Genomic DNA, 17,031 nt, shown 5'->3' with positions numbered 1-17,031 from the left:
GCCCTCTTTACAAGAAGCAGCCAAGTGTTGGCACAAAACAAACCCTCGAATGTACCTGTTAAATACTATTATGTGACCTTCTATTAACACAGACGACAATAGAAGCTTTAAGAGGTGCTGAGGGTGCCATTGTGCACAACGACCTTCCGAAGAAGCCAGTGGGAGACCTGCTTAAGAACCGATAAACAAATGCAACAAGTAATGTAATATGAATTATCCTAGCCTTGCTTTGGCAACGTTTGGAGATGATTTATCATCAGAGGCAGCTCTACTTCCAAGTCTGCACAGCCAGTACAAGCCTACACCTCTTATCCAAGAGGGGCCATCACACTTAAGAAACACTTGAAGAGAGTATTTAAAAAAATATATTCTTTTAACACACATTTTCATTCACAACACATATTTTAGCAATATATATTTTTAATGCTACCTAGAATAAGAAGCAAACAGACATTTCAGCTACATCAAAGCTACCTTTTTAATATCTTGGAATGTTTAATACCATCAGTCCACTGCAGGAAAATAAATGCTATCGGCACCAAACCAGTGCTAACTTCCATAATAAATATTATGCAATTAAAACTATACTCTCATAGGTATATAATTAAAACCATCACAACTGCACTAACCACAGTAAACCAGACTGAGCCTCAAACTCTTCAACTCTGCCACGTACACTCGTACTGCAGCGGACACCATCACCACCAGCACACCCACTACACCAGCCAATTTAACCTTTCCTGCCTCCTTCGTACCCAGTTGATGCCACCAAGGCTCTAAACTCACCCGGCCATTAAGGGCCGTCAGGGCAACGGCAGCCCCCCCCCCCCCCAATTCTGCCGGCACCCCAGAGCGGCGGCGGAGCCTACTGAAGCCGCAGCACGCCGGTGGCTGTTATTTTCCTTCCAAAAACCCTAGTCTAGGGACTACCATAATACGGGTGGGGTGGGGGGAAGGTGCGTGAGGGGTAGAGGAAGCAAAAGGCTCCGGCTCCCCTTCTCCACAGCGATCCTGGAATATCCCGTTCTTCCCACCCGCTCCACCCACACTCCCTTTCCGCAGCTGCCGGTGCAGAGGGGATCCCGCTCTTCTGCGCACCCCTCCACGCCCGGTAGAACCGGAGAAGGAGGCAGAGAAGGAGCAGAAGAAAGAAAGAAGAGAGGAAGAAGGTGTTTTCTCACCGCGGCTTGGACGCGCATCTTCCGCGGGGGTACCAAGCACAAGCCGCGCGGCCCGGCAGCGCGCGAAGGCAGCACGTGGCGGCGGCCGCCACGGGGTCTCCTGCGCAGCCGGGAGGGGCGCGGCGCGGCGCAGCGCAGCTCTACGGAGCGGCGTGAGGAGGAGCCGCCATCTTGGCAGCGGCAGCGCCCGGGTGGAAGGCGGGGGGGGGGGGGGGCCGGGTGACCGGGAAATGGCTTTTTATTCTCAAACGGGCGCGTTGAGCAATGGGGAGAGGGGAGGTTGTAGGGCAATTAGGGAGGGTGAGGAGAGAGGGGTATCCGTGTGCGGGACGGTGAGCTCCGCGGAGGGGTGACCTCCGTGGATGGGTGCGTGAAGGGGAAGGACCGGAGCCGGGGTAACGTACCCAGCGGGTGTGTGCAGCTCCGCTCCCTCCCGGGGCCGCGACGCATCCAGGTGCCTCAGGGTTTGGAAGTGAAAATAAGGTGCAGCAGGCAGGAGGGGGTTTGTTCCGATCTCGTGCTCGGAGATGCTTCTCCCCCCCCCCCCCTCCCCACCTCCAGCTCCCGACCGGGTCCGTGAACCTCGCCGGTAAAGATGTACGAAGAAGAATTCTGAGTAGGTTAAAAAGCCTCTTTTTCAATCAATGCTCAGGGAAAGGATAAGATGATGTGACACAAATGTATGATCGTGTGCCACAAATAGAACATTGTGGGAAGCTTTCCCTTAAACATATGCTTTGTCCTATATTTTTTCAAACAGTTTATTTCCTTGCTGTGTAGGTCATTCTTAACATTAGGCTAAATTTAGCCAAAGTACACCAGCAGCAAAGACAGCCTGTCTCAGAAAGCTGAATTAGACCCACAGCTTCAGCTGCATGGCCTGGTCAGGAGGCTGGACGTGAAATTACTTACATTTTTATCTGGTTTTTTTTTCTTTTTTATTTTCCAAGGAATTAAAGGTAACAAAACCTCAGGCATTTAAGAAAAAAAAAATGGTTTCTAGAAAATTAAAAGTTTACAGGATAGTTTGCCTGGTATTTTCTCATGCTGCAACCCGTGTATACAGCTTGCATTCATTTCAAGGGTATTTTTACCACAAAGTGAGGGAAGACTACAGCCCTAACATCTTTAGGTGTTTTGAAGATCTGTACCTGCAGCTTCAAAACAGTGGTCTAATCTCCGCTTCCAGTAAGGACAGCAGAATTTGTGCTTGTTTATGCACTTTGATTTTCAGTTCTTTGTGTATAATTTTAGCTGTGGGTGGAGTATCCTGAGCCAGATTTCTCCCTATGTGCTATACATACAGAATGACAGAAAGACATACACGATTCTGTGCTAGATTGACAGTGAATTACATTTGCTAGCAAATACTGGATCAGAGCCATCTGTTTCAGAAATTAGCATAGCAGGGATTTGTTTGTTTGGCTTCATCTGTCTATTAGTTTGGTCAAAATCCTCTTGTTTTAGAGACACACTATCACAGAGAGGACCTGTGATATACTTTGTGCAGGCAGCCCCTGAAATACATAAATTACACTGAAAAGTGGAGATAAAATGTGATTGTCAGAAATCCAGAGAAGGCTAAATTCAGATATTTCTTTTTTTCCTGAATGCAAGTTTGATGTCCTCAGTGCATGCTGTGTTAAAGATCATCTACCCCGAAACAGTGTGCTGATAGAGAACTACTTCTTGCTGTACCAAAGTAGTGTTGCTGAACTTGTAGGTGCACTGTATCTGTGTGTTGAGAGAATTGCAGGAATCCCTCTTGACTTACAGCCTCTACAGCTTTCCTTTGAAGAGGTATTGATATTTCTAAAAATTGAGAAGTCTAGCTCCAAACAACAGTGAAGAAAAGGGCATCAAGCCATTAAATGATAAGGTATCACCCCATTAGACAACGGCTTTTCTAAAAGCGGTTCACTTTGAAGCTCTGTAGACCTAAAGAAAATGACATCTCTTACACAGTTTTACTTGCAGTATAGTGAGTCTGCACTATGCAATATTTCAGTTATTTGGCTACATTTTTTAGGGGGGGGGGGGAGGGGGCACAGGGAATAAAAAAAATCAACTTAATACTCCAAATAAATGTATATAGCATTTTATAGTTCCTACTGGATCTGGTTATCATGCAAGTATTTCACCATGGGTATAGCAAAAGGTCATTAGCTGTTCCACAACTGATGATGATTATGTGGCATGCTATTCTGAAAAGAGAATTCTACGTAGATCCTCCCAAGTACCAAGAAGAGTGGATGTTTCTTACAGCTTGTCGTGGTTTAAGCCCAGCTGCTAAGACTGAGAAAAATGACTCCTACTGCTGAACCCAGGACACAGCTGAATACTGCTAATGCATGATTCATACATGTACTACACAAAGTAAAATATTTAGTTCATTTTGATGTTACTTCATACCTTATTACATGACAAAACCAAACACAAGAGTGCCTTCTAAAATAAGAACTTACGTTTCTCCGTCAGAAAAATGAGCCGTATGTTGTAGGCAATGAGAATGATGTGACGCCTTAACTCAAAGGAACTGAGCGCTCATCCTACACGTGAACCAGAAAAGCACCTGTGTTGCTTTGTCTGTGCATCTCTCTCCACCTGAGCACCTAATTCATGTTACTCCTCCCACAGTCCGCCCTGTTTCTTTGTCTAACCTGAGCAGCCAACAGCAGGATCTACAGAAGTTTAGAAACCTGGACTGAATGGAGGGGGCGTGATTTCCTAATGAGAACTGGCTTAACCTCAATCACTGTAAGAATCGTAACACCTAAGGCACAGTTTTGCTTGTTTTACTTGATGATGAAACAGCAGGAGTAGCTAAAGTCAGATGGTGACAAAATCGGAGAGCTCCACGGTGCTGTTAGAGTACAATGGGGAGATCTCCTGTTCAGAATACAACATTCTGAATCAATATATTGTTAATGTACACTGCCGTTTCTAGAATAAATAGCAAATGTTGTCAGATTTATTTTAAGCAATGGAAAGAGTGTAAGTGCTTTTTCAAGGTAAGTATAGAAAGCCATTACAAAGCTTATCTTTGCAGCTGACCTGTAAAAGGTATAAACGCATCAAAGGCTTTGAGGACATCAGATACCAACTTTTAATTCCTCACACTGTCGAAACTCCCGCGAAGCCAGTATCCCAGGATCACCGCTCTGAGTGTGCTCAGTAATACTAATGGAACCCACACAGCTTCATTCCAAATTTTAGCTTAATTCATGTTACAGTTTATTAAGTAGTAATTTTCTGTAGTGATTTCCCCCCCCCCCCCAATTGATCAATGTAAGGCAACATTGGTTTTCTTTATTAGGATTTCTTGGAAGTTTCATTATTGCAGAATAAAAAACCTTTTTAAAATGTAACTGAAATGCTTCTGCCTCAAGACAGGAGCTTTTTGTTCACAGCTGTGTGTACAGTTGGCAGGTTAAGGGGTTATACTTGTATCACAAATAAAGAAGAACAAAATTTCTTCCAGGTAAAGCTTCCAGACCTGTGTAGCAATCTCTGATTCTAGCACCAAACAATTTTTCTAGTCTTATTGTCCAGCTTTTAGTCACAGCACTATTAATTTTAACATGGCTTTTTGATTTTTTTAAAGATCTATGCAGAGATGTGCTTTATTTTAAATACTTGATAAGTCATCCAGATATCCTGAACTACTGAATACAGAGGGAATGACAGTGCCAGTGGATCCCCTGAATGATTTAGCCTTAAGGCTCCTGCAGGTTTTATTCAGATTCAGAATAGTAGGAGTGGGGAGGAGGAGATAAATAAAACATTTGTTTCAGAAAGTAGGTGACTTTGACAGAGCACTGATTTAAACTGTGAAGACTCACAGATCAGAAGAATACTGTTCAGAAGTGAGGCTGGAGAAGAGCCCCCTGAGTGGCTCTTGCCAGCAAATTTCTGCTTTTCTTTTAACTATTATTGCAACTTCTCTGAAGTTCTGAGCATAATTGAGTCAGTGACTCCCACTGCTGCATCACAGTCACTCAAACATGTTTTTACACCGCTCGTTGAATATGTCAGTAAAGGTCTAATCTCATTTGGATTTATTACGATTTATCTTGGATTAAGCGTTTATCTGCTAAGGATTATGACCTATATACTATGAGGTACTGATGAAACATTGGAGTTCAGGAATGTCTAAGCACATTGGAATGAATCAGCAATATTCTTTTTTGACACAGACTTCACACATTATCTTTTTTTCTATCAACTTTGCAATGTTCATACAGATTAAGCATCTAATTTTCATTTAATACAGGCAGTAACCTGGAAAGCCCTTAGCATCCAGTAGGAGCAAAGCTGCATTTAATTAGGAGCAGCTTAAAAGATAAGGCCTCAGAGCCACATGACTTCATATTCACTCTGCTTGCCACAGTCAGTATAACATTATTGATCTTTTATGTACCGATTTGAGTATCCTTTTTTCTTCTTGAAATATATTTTGGTGAGTCTTCCACTGCTGCCTTAACTTTCTACTTTTTCTGATTTGCACAGAAAGGAGTAGAAAAAGAATAAGGATAAAGTACAAGGACTGCTTGTTCATTAACTTTCTGGACTTTTAAGATATTTTCCTTGTTGTAGGTTTAAACTGTTTCCTCTATTTATATACACACACAGTACTGCACCTCAGAAAGAGTATTGGATTTCTCATGTGATTTAAAAGAAGTTGAGTTTTGGCTTTAGTTTGTGGCAAAGCCACCAACACATGCCGTTGTTGCCCCCAAATAGGCTCCTAGCTATTTTAATGCTTAATAATTTTGTATAGTTATCGTATCTTAGAAATGCCATTTTATGTCACTTTAATTGCACAAAAGCTAAAGAATTCCAGTGACCACTTTAATTTTGTATGTTTGTAACTTTTTCTTACAGCTTAATGATAAAACACAAGGTTTAAATACTTTAGGGCAGTCTTTCATAATGTTGGAAATAAGACCTCGGATAAGAAACTGCGCATTTTAAGGTGTTTACACGCTCCCACAAAAGGAATTGGGAAGAACACATATGATTCATTTCCAGTATTTGCTAAATACCATCACATTTAGAATGTGTAATCATTTACTGTTACTGAACAGTAGTACTGTTCATTTTTAAGGTCCCTTCCAACCCAAACCATTCTATGATTCCATGATTCTATGATTTTGAGGATTGCCTGCAATGTTTTGCTTGCTAGCCAGGGAGTTTACAGTGTGAATTTAACTGTAAAGAGATGAAACTTAAGGTTTTAAGATGACTCTAGTTCCAGTATGTCTTCCTTCATAGAATCATAGAATCATAGAATAGTTAGGGTTGTAAAGGACCTTAAGATCATCCAGTTCCAACCCCCCTGCCATGGGCAGGGATGCCTCACACTAAACCATCTCACCCAAGGCTTTGTCCAACCTGGCCTTAACTGGAATAATTCAGTTTTGGGTTTCATGAGAACAGTTAAGAATTCATGTTTGTTCGCAGTGTTGGCATATAGGATGCTTTGTTACCAATATGCATCACAGGTTCTTACCCAGTTAATGCTCAGGAATTGTGGACTTACAGACACAGCAATGCATGTTAACCCACAGCTCGTACTTCAGTTACACAAGGCAAAGATTCAGCTGATAAAAAATCAGATGAAACAGAAGACTGAGAAATGGATGAGCATAGAAAAGAATTGATCTACTACAATGAAAACCATTGATGAATAAGCTGTAAAGAGACATAATCAAAGATAAAATTGTTTTTCAGTATCTCTTCTGTAAAATATCAAATAGAAAACCATCTGGATCCAGAAGAGAAAGGTTTCATGGTACAACAAAATTCTTATCCACTTTCACATGGGTACGTGTGCAAGGAAGGAAAAATAGTGAGTAAAAGGTATTTTCTGGTAATAGGATGCATTAACCTTGGAGTGGAATTTAGGATGAGCACTCACAGAATATTGATCTTAAACCTGCTTCTGAGATAAAAGATGAGGAGGACATGTTAATTTACTTTCTTTTGACGTCAGCCCATAACTACGCATGTAAAGTGACAACCCTAAGGATGGGATGGATGGGAACTCCGAAAAGACTCTTACATGTACTTGGAATCATAGAATCATTCGTCTGGAAGGGACCTTGAGAGGCTTTCTAGTGCAAACTCCTGTTCAGGTCAGGGTCAGCATCGGTTTGAAAACACATCTGTTTGTTCAGGCCTTGCTGCAATGAAATTTTGAAAACCTGACAGGACAGAGACTCCCCAGCCTCAGTGGGCAACCTGTTCCAGTCTTAAGTAGCCTTTTATTTAATTGCTTTCTCTTATATCCACTTGCACCTTAGTAATGAGCCTAGCTCCATCTTTTTGGTCACCTCTTTTTAAGTATGGGCTGGTTGGTTTTAGGTGTTTTGGAACTTGGCTCTTCTCCAGTATGCAAGCAAGAATAAGTAAGCCCTTGTCTCTCAGGCTTTCCTCAAAGAGCAAGTGCTGCAGCCCTCTACTCATGTCAGTGCTTGTCTGCTTAATGCTCTTATCAGAATCTTTCATATACAGAGTCCCCCATAATATTCCAGATACAAAACCAGCCTGAATAATACAGAGGGAAAGGAAATAATTAAATCTCTCTCAACCTACTGTTGATGCACCTGTTGGCAGAGCACAATATGATGTTAGCCTTCATTGCTGCTGGAGTGCACTGCTGACCTGTGTGTAGTCCACAACATCACCAGGACCCTTGTGTCCTCTGCAGAGCTGCTTCTCAGCCATACAGTCCGATCCTGTACCACTGTAAGGGACTAGCCTGTCCCAAGTGCAGGACTTTTCACATATCCTTGTTGAGGTTCCTGAGGTTCCTGTCAGTCCGTTCCTCCAGCCCATGTACTTCTCCCTAAATGACAATTCTAATCTTCAGAGTGCCAATGGAATCTCCTAGTTCAGTGCCTTCTGCAAGCCTGACCAAGTCGTGCTCTGTGTTCTCCTCCAGACCACTGATAAAGATACTCAGTGTTGTAGGTCGAATGGTAAACTCCCAAGGACCACACTTGTAACCAGCTGTTGATTGGAATATGAATCATTAGCCCATTGTGCCCATAAAGCTGGATCTTCACCCATCTAGCAGTAACCCCACCATCCACACAGGAATGTCCCAACTCGGATACAAGTGTTCTAGGGGAGAGCATGCTGAAAGCCTCTCTGAAGTCAAGGTGGACAACACCTACTGCTCTTCCTTTGTCTGCACATCCTGCCATTTCATCACTGAAGGTAATTAGGCTTGGTCAAGCATGGCAAACTTGGGAAATCCATGCTGGACACTGTTTCTAATCACCTTGTTTTCTTTCTTCCTCAGAAATGGCTGCTGCACTCGCACCATTATTATTCCAGAGAGCAAGCAGGCAGTGACTGGCCTGTAGTTCCCTGGATCATCCTTCTTGCCTTTCTTAGCATTATGGGTTTTTGGGTAGTTTTAAGCATGAAATCAAGTCTTTCACTTCTCAGTTAAGAGATTTGACATAGTCCGTAGTTACACATTCCCTATAAACTGGGACTAAAAAGTCTATAAACAGTTATTGATCTCCCCATGCTACTGGGGAAATTTTCCAAGATCAGTGACAGCTTGGAAATCACTGGCATTTTAAAATTATAGATCATGGCTCCACGTTTTTGGCATTTACAAGATTGCATTATGGCAATGCTGGATGTGTGTGTAAAAAAACAAAATGCTTTTAGCATTTCAGTATTTTTTTTTATTGGAGCAGTATTAAAGATGGAAATTTCTTGATACAATTCAAAATAATGGTTTTGTTTATTAAAGATGTATACCCATTAAGATGAAGTTAGGATGAGAAAAATGCTTGTTTGTGTGAAAATAATATCTGCTTCCTCAACAACAGCATCTCCTGAGGTTTCTTTGATTCATACCTGATTACTTTAATAACTAAACCAAGTTTTAACTCCTGTTAACACTGCAGAATGCAGACAGTTACAGTATTGTGCACTCCTAAGTCGTTGTCAATGCAACTCTTAGTTATTTTTTTATTCTGGAATTATTTACAATTGAAAGGATTGGTTTCAATTCATTGTTTTGTGTAGAGATTGCTAAAGCCTCTGGTCACCCACTGAATTTTCACTGCAGTTTGTGAGGAGCTGAGTGCCTGCCTATGGAAGGGCACAGGAAGTGAAAGGAGAAGCTGTGTTTATAATGTATTAGTTAACACATAACAAAATCACCTTTGCCGGAGAAGGCAAAATGTTTGGAAATCCCAAGCTTGTTTTATGCTGCCCAGGGCAGGCAGGACCTCATACCAATAATGCAGTGATTCTTCCAACTGAGGAAATATCTATTCTGATGCATTCTGAAGGCTGTTGCATATGCCTTGGATGGGGAAATGATGTTTTCTATATATTGGTTGAGGATCGAAAAGAAGAAGTAGTGGGAGTGGTTCCTCAGGTGATCTTCAGAGAAAAGAATAATGCAAATATGAATTGGGGACGAGCTCCATATACTTCCAGGTCTAAACTAATTAGCAGTCACAGAGTTCATCATTTACTGTGTCAGATTTCTGCATGGCAAAAATACACATTTTAAAATATTAATAAATTGAGTAATAAAATTAGCTGGCTAATAATGTTTTAATGCAAAAAGTGTGTCATTCAAAATACTGTTACATCTGAATCTAGAAAGAAAAAACATAGCAAACAATGGGCTGATTTGAGCTAAGAACTTTGAATGCAGACTGAAATTGTTCAGTATACAACAGATTTAATTCCATTTCTGTGACAGCATCATTTCATCCACAGTCTCATGACATGAGCTACGTACAAGTAGGTATTCTGCCTTCTCGGTTTCCTTTAGGGAATGATTTGTGATTACTTATCTAGGATTAGAGTACAGAGACTATTTCAAATGTCTCTTAAAATATGTGGTATTGCAAACAACGGATATAAAATGAGATTCACACACAGAGCTTTGCTGGTGGCCAAGAACTGCGTTGCAATATGCCGGAAATCCAAACATCCTCCTACTCCCAGAGCCTTGCTGACAGATCTACAACAACTTCTTTCTCTTGAAAAAGCTACATACAGAATCAGAATAAGAAACACAAAAGCCTGCTTATTCTGAGAAACTAATCTATAAAATGGAAGGTTAAGGATTCCTCATCAATAGGAAAATAACATTTCTCTTTGAAAATTTTACAGTTTCAAGTAACATCTACATTACCTAAAATCCCCCCCCAAAAGAGAGAGAGAAAATCTTGTCATCCTTGCAAAAGCACCAACAGCAAACCCTTCGGATTAGTGTCGTTCTTTCCTTGCCTAGCCTTTCAGGCCTACAACCTAAGTACGGGGGTGTGCGTTAATGGAACTGGATACAGAAATAGAACCTTGGTTCAGCAGATCCTCCTTTGTTGAAAAACCAATTAAAAAAGCAAACACAAGGGAATAGGAAAACAAGTAACTTTTACAGGGATGTATTTTTTAAACAGCATACTTTGCAAGAAGTGCAGTATTAGATGCTACATATTTTAATTAGCTGTTTAGAAAATCAGGTTGACACTGTCCTTTAATTAGTAAGCATTGACTTATTCCGTGTGTATTATGGCATAGTGAATCCTATTAAGATAAATGTTTCTCTCTGAAGATATGGGGGGAAAAAAATCCACTATCATTTGTTTGCTGACCAGATTGCTCCCCATCAATATGGCTGCTATTTAAAATGATGAATTTTAGTCACATATTTAATTAGCTAATGGCTGATCTCACTGTAGGGTCTTGATCCTCCTTACATGTGTTCTTTCATCCTGAAAAAGTCTTTGGTTCTATCATCTTGGTTTTGAAGTTCCTGTTTGAAATTGTCCTTTCTGCTTTCCAATCTAAAAGGCAGTAAATTAAATTATTTAAAGTAAAAATTATTGTGAAAATATATAAGGTTTTGAGCATAGTTTTTACATTATAATACATTGCTAGAGGCTAGGAATTTAAAAAACATGTAAAGTTTTGGAAGTTAGTTTTTCCACTAGCTGCAGATACTTGGTTTGTGAGAAAATTTTGTGCACTTTAAAAGGCCATTGAGTAGCTTAAGATTTCAGTGTGTTTGTGTATTGCTGCTCAGCACGCAGCCATCTCAAGTTGCTTGATGCCATAATAGGGAAGTACAGCAAATTCACTGCAGCCAGTTCTGTGTCAAGATAACTATTTAAAAAAAAGGATGAAAGGCTCTTGTGGATATCATTGGTTTGGAAGAAGAGTTCTCTGTTGTAGTTGTTCATAGTATGTGCTTCTCAAACCCCACGGTGCATAGAGCAGCGTTCAGGGGAAAATATCCCTCTCTTCACAGAGGAGGGAGTATCTGCCTGGCCTCTGAAACTTCATTTCCTTCCAGTTTGCAGAAGTACATCATTCCACCAGTGCAAAGAAGATAAGCAAGAAGAGAGTGAATAAAGCAGAATTTTCTTTGTTACAGAGACTGCATTTGAAGGGATTGTAACAGCAGGTACAGCGCTGCCAAGTAGATACAACCCTGGATGTGCTGTAGAAGGTGGAGGCTTTCCCAAGGGTAACCTGGAGGAATCTGGAGGGGTCAGGTGAACCCACGCTGTCACCCATTGAAGAAGCTCTGAGGAAACTCTGCAAGATGGATTGGTCACTGAATTTGTAGCTACATGGATGTGTCTGTACCTGCCATTTAAATTGCATTATTTCAACTAATATGTATCTATAAAAATATCCCTATTACTTGTAAATGAGCTTTTTTAAAAGTACATTTTGAAATAATACATGGTCAATGCAAGTTCCTTGGAAACTGCTACAGGGGAGATGGCTCAAAATGGAGTTTGCTCTGTGAAAGCAAAGGCCATCGGGGTACCTATAGCTTGTCAGTGATGGGCTAGTAGTGTACCATTGAATAGGGTGGACTATCCATCAGGCTTGTTTTGCCACTTTCATTTCCTAACAAACACGGAACAGTAACCAAGTTTCAGATTCTATTGAGAACTGGCTCTGTTACTTAAAGAACAAGTCTTCTGTGACCTCTGGAGCATGTTATTACTAAAAGAAGGGCATAATTGACTTTTTGGATACACAATTATTTGTTCTTGCTGCTGTTGTCCCATAACAGCATGGATTATAAACCTTATATCCTAGTCATGCAGGCAAAACTCTCTGTTACCTTAGCCCTGCTGTTTAATTAGCTTTTACAATTGGACATTGTTTATATCCCAATAAATGTTGCCTGAGTAAAGACTTCCCCTTAACCAATTATACCAGATGTTTTTCTGTGAAGGTCCTAATTAAATAGCATCTATTCTTATGTTTGTTTTAAACCCTGCCTGTTGTGTAAATCTCTGGAAGAGCACACTGTTACACTGGGTTGCTTCACCATTATTTCTGTCATTCCCTGGTTCACTGGTTGGTTGTAGCATCTCCCTTTAAAAGTTGTTGCTTACTGTATGGGAGGGAGGTCCTGAGAGGTGCACTTGAGACTTGGGAAACCAAATCAGTTCTTGCCCTGCAGTGGGCCTCTGAAGTGATTCAAAATCATGACCCCATTAGGATGGTGTAACTTAAGGTGACATTGGGTTACCAGTGTTGTGTCCAATCCTGCCATAGTTAGTGCAGAATCAGCATAAAATACCAGGTTGGAAAGAAGTCTCCCCACCCATGACGTCTCTTGCTCCTACTTTTTCACATGGCATTGAAATACTCCATTTGAAAACTGATGGACTCAGGATGGTGGCTGCTGTACCAGAGAAAGGAAGCTGATTTCATATTCAGAGTACACACAAAAGTGATGGCAACTTAGGAACCAGCTCTTGGAAATAGCACCTGGAATATAAAAGCTCTTAAAATCTTACCTGCCAGAAAGTAATATCCCATTATACAGGAGGAGTGAGATTCAGGTATAGAATCACAGAATAGTTTGAGTTGGAAGGGACCTTAAAGCTCATCCAGTTCCAACCCCCTGCTACAGGCAGGGACACCTTCCACTAGACCAGGTTGCTTCAAGCCCCGTCCAACTCGGCCTTGAACACTGCCAGGGACTGGGCAACCACAGCTTCTCTGGGCACCCTGTGCCAGCGCCTCAGCACCCTCGCAGTGGAGAACTTCTTCCTAAAGTCTAATCTAAATATACTCTGTTTCAGTTTAAAGCCATTCCCACAGGCCCTTGTAAAAAGTCCCTCTCCAGCTTTTTTTGCAGGCCCCCTTTATCTGTTAATATGTGAAAACTAAAAATGGCCCTTCTGCACTGCGATTTTATTGTGTATTAGTTGCCATGTGTTAGCTAACATAAGCCTATTACAGTCTAAAGTAAATTCCTGCAATTTCAGTTTACCTCCTCTCTCCCAGCTGCCACATGTAGTGATTGTCTCTCAGTGATTTCCTGCTCCTTTTTCTGTGCCACTAGTACTTTGAGAAATTGTAACTAAAACCAAATAATGAATTTACAGTATGGCACTTGACATGGTTCCTAAATCCATTATGAACTCTCCTTCCTTCTGAAGAATTAAATTTCAGTTGGGCGTCAAATAATCGGTTCTGATTCCTTCATCTTTAGGTGTTCACTAGTTACATTAAAATAATTTTAAAGGAGTAGATGTTGAAAAGGATTGAAAGAGGAGAACTGTAGGGTTTACAGATTAAAATGCAGGGCATAAAATGTGCCTGTATATAGAAATAAAGGACAGAGTCTAGAAAATGTCCATAATCAGAAATATTCATAAAAAATTAAGACTTATTTTTGGAGAAATACATGAAAACATCACACAAGCATGTATCTTAATTTCTTAAGTCTGGGGGTAGTAACCACTGCCACCATGTCTGTATCATTCAGACCCCGTGGAAACATCTGCAGAGCACCAGAGCATATTTAGCTGAGGGCTTCCAGGGAGCTGCAGGGTTTGGAAGAGTTCTTTGTGTCCCCTCTACCTGCCTCTGACAGGCACAATATTCTGCCTTAGCATTATACTGCAGGTTTGAAGTTCCTCCACTGCCTTGCTCATGTTCAAATTCTTCTTCACACATTCAAACCCCAGTAGAACTGACTTAGCCCTTCACCTTTCCCAGGTAAAGTGCACTTTTGTCATGCACATGTTGACCTTTCTGACTGGAACTTTATGAAGGTTCTTTATTAAAATAACTTTAAAATACCTGGTTTTAATAGCAGGGGTTTACTCCCATCCTTGGGTAACATTTCTTCTTCCATTCTGCACCCAGGTGGCTGGCGCTGACTTTTCTTTCCTTCCCTAGTCAAATGCAGAGCCTAAGCACACACTGGCAACCAAGCCCTCATCAAAGCTCTGCCCCACATAGAGGAATAATGAAAAAGGAAGGAAGTGTGTCTGAGCAAGCGCTACACATTGGCAGCCTCCTGCTTTTACCAGCTCAGAAATGGTGGTGGAAGAGCAGGAAAGCAAGGCAGCCTTCCAAATCCCAAGTCACAAATCACTCACCTTCCATACTCAGTATGGGTGTAATTTACAGGTTGGGTTCCTTCAGGCTGACAGTGTCTCTGTGTAATTACACTACAGTGATGCACATCTGTGAGGAGTAGTCGTTAGGAACAAACAGTTCCAAATAGCTATAAAATGTAAAATAAAATCATTTTTCAGGAGTGAAACGAGATGATGCTTTGCCTGCATGGGCACAAATTGATGCAAGTTTTGTGATCATGGTATTTCAGGTTTCGTATCAGTTACCTCAGCATAACCTTTTGATCATTTCTGAAGTCCTGCGCAGAATGAGGGGAGATACAGTTTGACCTTTCTGGACTTGCTGCATTTTAATGTTTCCTGTGCTTAGAAATAATACAGAAAAACCCCAAGAGGTAATATTATTTTTGTATAGAACCGCTGAAGTTATACGAGGCATGTTCAGAATACATTAAAGAGACTGTCCTCACACAAGAAGTTTACTATCTGCTTTTAGATATTTCCTAACTAATGAGAGCAATAAGTGCTGGGAGAAGAGTGGATTGAGGTTACAAGAATAAGATTATAGCATTCCTCCACTATGTATGCATGTTGAGAAATTCACTTACTTTTGCTACCTCAGTCTGGGCTTTGGATTTTCATCTTGTCTCTTTTTTAGTTTACCTGATTTAATTTTCTGTCTGAATGCAGCAGATCTGGCTAAAAACATGAACAGATATTTTCTTTTTCCCTTTTGGTCTTTTATTTTTTTTTCTAATTTTCTGTATTTTCATTCAAATTGTACCCACTCTGCTTGCACAGCCAACATCAATGTGCTGTTTGTAGCAGAAACATTGTCATGACCTTGTCTCCAACAGTAATGTTGAAGTACCAATTGAACATACCCTTGAATGCCTGCACTGCTTTATTCTACACAGGGAAAGTGATACAAAACCCAAAGAAACTGTATGATTTCTACACAATTACACCTGGATTTTTACATCCCCACTTTGAAGAACCATACCATACACCATACCACATACATGGTGTGTGGAATGCATGCAAATGTTATGTTAATAATCTTTTTGTTCTTATCCAGCCTCAACAGGTATTTAAGAACCGTGTGTGAAAAATCAGTAACACACTTCACTGGCTTTTTTGCAGTGTGTAGAAAGGGATGTTTTGGGGCTGGGTTTTTTGTTTTTTTTTTTGTTTTTTTTTTGCCATTTTTTGAACACAGAAAATCTCAGGATTGTAAAATTGGATTTTTATTGATCTCTGTGAAAGATCTTTGGGGTTTTGACAGCTATGTATTGACAGAAGTCACCTCTAGTTGAATTGAAAGTATTGAATGTCTAATGCAAATCACTGTATCTTCAACACGTTCCAATTATATTGACGTTAAAAAAAAAAGAAAACCAAACCAAAGGGATCAGAAATCTTTTGTACTTTACTTTCAGTCTTTGCCCTGTGGTATTACACGTTCTCATGTTCTTTACTCACCACAGTCTTGGGGGCTGTAGACAAAAGATAAACAAAAAATTGAGTATCTAATGTTTCAAATATAAGCACAGACATAAAAGTAAAACATACTCAAGTCCTTATGGATTACAAATAAATACAAAAATAGTTCAAACCTGTATTTAGAAAAATCATTTCCTTCTCAATATTTGTAATGGAGTCGTCAGTCACATTAATTTTTATGCAAATTTACCTGAGCTGATGAATCATCACTGAATTATACCTGGTTTTGGCCAGCATTTCCATTTGTGTTTCTATTGCCATTGCCTCAATTTATTTGTATTTGTTTAAAGGATGGATTTTAAGAGTCTGCTCCAGAAGTTATGAGTTCTGGAGAAGAGGGGCCCTGCTTCAAGTCCAGCATGGGAAGTAGATGCAAGAGACAGATCAGAGTAAGACGACACCAGTCACCATGACAGACAGTACTCCTGGCACACAGCTGACTGTTCATTATCATTCCTTCAGTAGACATCACAGCACAGGAGATTTTTAGGGAGGGATTTGAAGGAGGAAAATTAGGTGAGTGGGAGTGAGAAGCAGCAGCAAGGGAAAGCATGAAGGTGCTGGTTTGAAAATGTAACAAGTAGTGAGTTATTGCTGAATGAAACGTGTGGGGGGAAGACGTTGATTTATCCATAGGATATTAAAAGATAACAGGGTGGGAATAAGCTGTAAAGAGCCACAAAAATGAAGCAGCTTTTGCTTGTGAAGATGCCAAAAGATACACTGAGATAAGGAATATGGTTGAAACAATAAATGTGAAGCTAACCACGGCAGCAGAGTTTCCCAGTGGTGTTCTGTTATCCCTTGTTGTATTGTGATGTCCAAAATTACTAGCTTTGGAAGGTCAGGGACCAGAGATGTCTTTGCACCAAGCAGCACCCTTATACAAATATATATAAAATGCATACACAAAAATGAGCAACTGCTTCTCTCAGTATCTGAAGAGGGCCTAAAAGGAT

The 17,031-nt window shown here is 40.6% G+C and overlaps 1 protein-coding gene and 2 long non-coding RNA genes across 4 annotated transcripts in view; 1 reads left to right on the top strand and 2 right to left on the bottom strand.

Annotated features, from left to right (window-relative positions):
* The window catches only part of ELAVL4 (ELAV like RNA binding protein 4), an 81,908-nt gene extending 80,208 nt beyond the window's left edge, over positions 1 to 1,700 (bottom strand). The window contains exon 1 of one of the 2 annotated variants that reach the window (XM_062623233.1): positions 1,586 to 1,700. Coding sequence is in view for 1 of the 2 variants with exons in the window: in XM_062623230.1 (XP_062479214.1) it covers positions 1,182 to 1,199 (18 nt within the window). In the remaining variant the exon portion in view is untranslated. Of the gene's footprint in view, positions 1 to 1,181; positions 1,328 to 1,585 lie in introns of those variants that run through there. The other variant, XM_062623230.1, reaches the window with a different exon arrangement.
* Positions 1,701 to 1,705: 5 nt separating this feature from the next.
* On the top strand, positions 1,706 to 11,956 carry LOC134165978 (uncharacterized). The gene is made up of 3 exons (XR_009965715.1): positions 1,706 to 3,060; positions 6,915 to 7,032; positions 11,524 to 11,956. It is a non-coding gene; the product is annotated as an uncharacterized LOC134165978 (long non-coding RNA).
* On the bottom strand, positions 9,755 to 15,679 carry LOC134165976 (uncharacterized). The gene is made up of 2 exons (XR_009965713.1): positions 14,279 to 15,679; positions 9,755 to 11,005 (listed from the first exon to the last, which is right to left on the bottom strand). It is a non-coding gene; the product is annotated as an uncharacterized LOC134165976 (long non-coding RNA).
* Between the last annotated feature and the right edge of the window lie 1,352 nt (positions 15,680 to 17,031).

The sequence above is a fragment of the Pezoporus occidentalis genome, unplaced genomic scaffold (genome assembly GCF_034315485.1).
Source record: "Pezoporus occidentalis ecotype Australia unplaced genomic scaffold, CSIRO_AGI_Poc_V1 ctg25, whole genome shotgun sequence".
In the NCBI taxonomy this organism is placed as follows: Eukaryota; Metazoa; Chordata; class Aves; order Psittaciformes; family Psittacidae; genus Pezoporus; species Pezoporus occidentalis.
This window is presented reverse-complemented; position numbering and strand designations above follow the sequence as displayed.